This window comes from Dromiciops gliroides, chromosome 3 (genome assembly GCF_019393635.1).
Source record: "Dromiciops gliroides isolate mDroGli1 chromosome 3, mDroGli1.pri, whole genome shotgun sequence".
NCBI classification, from domain to species: domain Eukaryota; kingdom Metazoa; phylum Chordata; class Mammalia; order Microbiotheria; family Microbiotheriidae; genus Dromiciops; species Dromiciops gliroides.
In genome coordinates this window covers 584891568-584896733 of record NC_057863.1, presented here as the reverse complement: position 1 = coordinate 584896733, position 5166 = coordinate 584891568, and the positions used below count along the sequence as shown (strand labels likewise).

The window sequence follows — 5166 nt, the reverse complement described above, 5'->3', positions numbered from 1 at the left end:
ACTAATAGCTAACATTTCTATAGCACTTGCTATGTGACAAGCACTGTGCTATGTACTTTACAAATATTATCTCATTTGAACCTCACAACAACGCTGAGAGATAGGTGCTATTATTATACTCCTCCCAGTGGACTAAACTGAGGAAAGGACAGCTAGTGGATAGAGTGGCATAGTGGATAGAGTGCTGGGCCTGTAGTCAGGAATACTGGAGTTCAAATCCAGCCTCAGACACTAGCTGTGTGATCTGGACAAATTATTTAATCTGGATTGCCTCAGTTTCCTCATTTGTAAAATGAGCTGGAGAAGGAAATGGCAAACCATTCCAGTATTCTGCCTTAAATGACTGAATAACAGCCAAAACTGAGAACTGAACTTAAGTGACTTGCCCAAACTCACACAGCTAGTAAATGTCTGAGGTAGAATCTGAACTGAGGTTTTCCTGACTCTGGACCCAGCATTCTACCCACTGTCACTTAGCTACTTCAATATTATCATATTATTAAATTACACTATTAATATTATTTAGTTCTTATCTTACTGAAATACAGTAAAATAGTTTTCATTTTAATGTAAGAAAATTTTTTTTCTATGACCTAATAGATAATCAATTTTTCTATGTCTATAGAAATGCCTATGTGCATTTAAAAATATTTTCCATGTTTTTACTATTTAGTTGTCTTTATATAGTTACAAATTGTAATTTATTAACTATGACTGGTAATATAATATTAGTCATTCATTTGACTTGTCATATTCTGACTTTAGAAGGTAGATGTAGATATGCTATTGCTATATTTTTTCCATTTTGCATCACTGATCATTTTTTATCAATTTAACTATTATTGTTAATTCCATATAAATCAAGAATAATTTTATATCTCTTATTTAATTTCCTTTTTACCACAATGTATCACCAATATTTTGTGTTTTTCCTCTTTTAGATTCATTTGAAATCCAATTTCTCAGATATCATTATGTGACTCCTGCTTTTTTTGAATTTAGAGTTCTATATTCTAACTTAGAGTGACCTCATTTTATTTTATTCAATCTTCTTATGTGAAATATGGTATTGGTAAGCAGCACTTTGAAGGGTCTTGTTTCATATTTAATTCTATATTTTTTCTTTATTTTAAGATGATAACAACCATTTATGTTTACTTTAGCATCATTTCCCCCCTTTATTCCATTTTTAAACTATTGAATCCTATTCTTCCATCATATTGAAGCTCATTTTTATTATTTTTACTGAAAGTTGGGTGGGACTGAACTGCATGGATTCCCTTGTGTCTTTCACCTTTTTTTTCAGGATACTAATGTGGAAAAGAGAAGAAAGAATAGAGCATGTTTCTGAATCTGTGAGGGCATTAAGTCAGAGTTTAAACCATTTGATTTGAAGGAGATTGATAAAAAAAAGAATAAACTGTCCTCATTTTCTCAAAACCCCTCCCCAAGCCCTAAATGTCCTATAATTTAACAGGTATTTATGAAGCATTTACAAATAAATGTTTTTGGTCACATAAGTTCTTCAAAAAAATAAATTAAGACATATAAGTTATTCTGTTGCATTTATAAAAGTAATGCTCACACTGATAAATTCAAAAATCCTTAAAATATTTTTTGGTGAGGTAATTGGGGTTAAGTGACTTTTCCAGGATCACACAGCTAATAAGTGTTGTGTCTGAGGCCAGATTTGAACTTAGGTCCTCCTGACTCCAGGGCTGCTGTTCTATCCACTGCACTACCTGACTGCCCCATATAATTTTTTATTTTTTATTTTTATTTAAATTTTTTTTTCAGAGCAATGAGGATTAAGTAACTTGTCCAGGGTCACACAGCTAGTAAATGATAAGTGTTTGAAGTCGGATTTGAATTCAGGTCCTCCGGAATCCAGGGCGGTGATTTATCTACTGTGCTACCTAGATGCCCTCTGCCCCATTTTTTTTTAAGATCTGTCTTTGACAGAGATCTGTACCATATGTTCAAGGATGAGGGGGTAGGAAGACCATTAGATCTGGGAGCAGAGTACTTGAATTCAATTCGAACTCCAGCTGTCCACTTACTACCTATGACATGTTGGAGAAGTTATTTTATCTCACTGAGTCTCAGTTTCCTCATCCATAAAAATGAAGAAATTGGTTTAAATTCTTCTAGGGTCTTTTCCAGATAAAGTCTCTTATCACAGTTTTATCATGGCTTTATGTCAGGCTTGTTATTTTTCCCTCCCTGAACTTGTCTACTTCCTCCATTGGTCTAAGTGAACTGAACTATATGCTAATGAAGGGTTTTTTGTTTGTTTGTTTGTTTTTGCAGGGTAGTGGGGGTTAAGTGACTTGCCCAGGGTCACACAGCTAGTAAGTGTCAAGTGTCTGAGGTCAGATTTGAACTCAGGTACTCTTGAATCCAGGGCCAGTGCTTTATCCACTGCACCACCTAGCTGCCCCTATACATAATTGTTTCTTACCAAATAGTCTTCATTGTTTCTAGGCTGTGTTATTCTTTATGCATAAATTTGACGTCATTGACTCACTGTCTAATATTGGAAATTCTAATTTGTTATCTAGCATTGATGGTGGCTTTTGCTAATGTGGAACTGGGTTCCTACATTAAATTTTCCAATCCCTGAGACACCCAGGATGTCTTCTTTGATCAAAGAAATTCAGAGATCAATGTCTTGTTAAAAGTTCACCAGCGGGGGCAGCTAGGTGGCGCAGTGGATAGAGCACTGGCCCTAGATTCAGGAGTACCTGAGTTCAAATCCGGCCTCAGACACTTTACACTTACTAGCTGTGTGACCCTGGGCAAGTCACTTAATCCCAATTGCCTCACTAAAAATAAATAAATAAAATAAATTTTTAAAAACATTTTTTTAAATTAAAAACACCAAAAAACAAACAAACAAACAAAAAATTAGTGCTAAGTGTCAAGATATTATAAGTATGGGTAGCTAGGTGGTGCAGTGAATAGAGCACCAGACCTGGAGTCAGGAGTACCTGGGTTCAAATCTGGCCTCAGACACTTAACACTTACTAGCTGTGTGACCCTGGGCAAGTCACTTAACCCCAATTGCCTCACTAAAAAAAAAAAAAGATATTATAAGTATATATTCTTTTCCCACTCTCTTATATTCACACTGGAATTGACACAAAAGTAATTTCTATATTTTAATTTTTGAGAACTTGGTTTCTTATTAATAGTGAGATTATATTTCACTATTGGAAATAGCACAACAATCTTCCCCTGTACAAAAGCTGTTTTTCTGGGAAGGAACAGAATAAAATGGCATGGATTTTTTCATGTTATCATTATTCTTTCCTTATAAAAATTTGAATCAAACACTCTCGGATCTGCTTGGTCCTAATTCCATAAATAACAGGATTGAGTGCAGGAGGGACAACCACATATAGATTGGCCAGGAGAATATGGATATAATGAGGAATATTGTGGCCAAATCTGTGGGTGAGGAATGAAAAGAGAGCAGGAGTGAAAAAAGCTAAGATGACACAAATGTGGGAACCACAAGTGTTGAGAGCTTTGAAACGAGCATCCTGAGAAGGAAGTCTAAAAACTGCTTGAAGAATTTGGATATAGGAAATGGCAATCAGGGTCATATCCAAAAATATTATACAAATAATAAATAAGCCATAGATGATGTTTACACTGATGCTAGCACAAGACAATCGGGCAATTCCCATATGCTCACAATAGGTATGGAAAATGACATGGTGACCACAATATGGCAACCGGAGGACTAAAAATACCATTGGTGTCACTAAAGAAAAATTCCTCAGGATAGAAATCCCCAAAATAGTGACAATGGCTTTATTAGTGAGAATCATACTATACCTGAGAGGGTAGCAGATGGCAACATAGCGATCCAAGGCCATAGCCACAAGCACAATGCTCTCCATACCAGTGAAAATATGGATGAGGCAGCCTCCAAAGCTAATCTCTGTCAGGTTGAACCAGAAAATGCCCATCATCTTAGGAATGGTGGCTGTGGAGAGACCCAAGTCAACAGTGGCCAACATGGCTAGAAAGTAAAACATAGGTTGGTGGAGACTTTGCTCAGTATTGATCACAAACAAAAGGCTAAGATTCCCCACAAATGCAATCAGATACACAACACAGAAAGGGAAGCCTATCCAGATGTGCAATCTTTCCAGTCCAGGGATTCCCAGTAGCAGGAAGTTGGAGGGATGGAAGTCAGTGTCATTAAATGAAGACATCCTTTGGATGATGTTGAAATGCACTTTTGTTAGAAGGGGAATCTTTCCCTCTTTAACGGAGATACTGAATTCATCCCATTACTCTGATATCTGAAGAACCATGAAGAAGACAGTGTCAGTTGTCATTATGCCCAGTTCATTTATCTTAATCATTTTTCAAATTAACACTAACAAGATTTAGCCTTCAAATTAAATGTGGAATGAGTTAGAGTACAAATGCTGAAAATACTATAAATGCTCTAAGTCCTATAATATGAACACCAGAATGTGTCAGAAAATAATTGTTATTAAGATAAATTAAGATAAAGATTGAGAATTAAGATAAAATTGTAATAAAGACCTGTAATCAATAACCAATAAATAACATTTGATTTGATAAATAAATGGACAGTATTGCTATTAATGTTTCACAAAGTAGATGCATCCCCAGAATGGAAGGCAAAAAAACAAAACAAAACAAAACAAAACAACCCACCACCAACAAACATTTTTTGGGACTGGTAGAGTAGGTTCAATAAATGAGGACACTAATTCCAAGAGGAGGTGTCATTGTCCCTTACTGATTTTAGAGGATATTTAGTCAAACGTTCCTTTAAAAGAAGGACCTCAATTACAGCCTCGAACACTGGTCATCAAGCTTTAGCTTAAAGTCCTCTAAGCACAGTTAAATATCTCCCTTAATAGGGAGCCCACTCCATTTGCAAAAAGCTCTTGTTGTCAGGAAGATTTTCCTTGCTGTGTTCTAAAATCTGTCTCTCTAAATTTTCTGTCCATTGGTCTGAGTTATGCTCTCTGGAGTCAAGGGAAACAATACATGTTGTTATATGACATATATTTTCTATTTACTTATTTGTATACATATTTTCCCACTAGAATGGAAGCTTTTTTGGGTAGGAACTGTTTCATTTTTTACTTTTTATTCCCAGTGTCTAGTACAATC

General features: G+C 35.5%; 1 protein-coding gene across 1 annotated transcript; it reads right to left on the bottom strand.

Annotated features, from left to right (window-relative positions):
• Window positions 1-3302: 3302 nt before the first annotated feature.
• On the bottom strand, window positions 3303-4232 carry LOC122749403 (olfactory receptor 52E4-like). The gene has a single exon (XM_043995768.1). It carries the CDS (start codon window positions 4224-4226, stop codon window positions 3303-3305), a length of 924 nt encoding a protein of 307 aa, XP_043851703.1. The 5' UTR covers window positions 4227-4232.
• Between the last annotated feature and the right edge of the window lie 934 nt (window positions 4233-5166).

Bases quoted from the DNA above. Each gene is read 5' to 3' on its own strand.
- LOC122749403 (XM_043995768.1), bottom strand. From the start codon at position 4,226: ATGTCTTCATTTAATGACACTGACTTCCATCCCTCCAACTTCCTGCTA.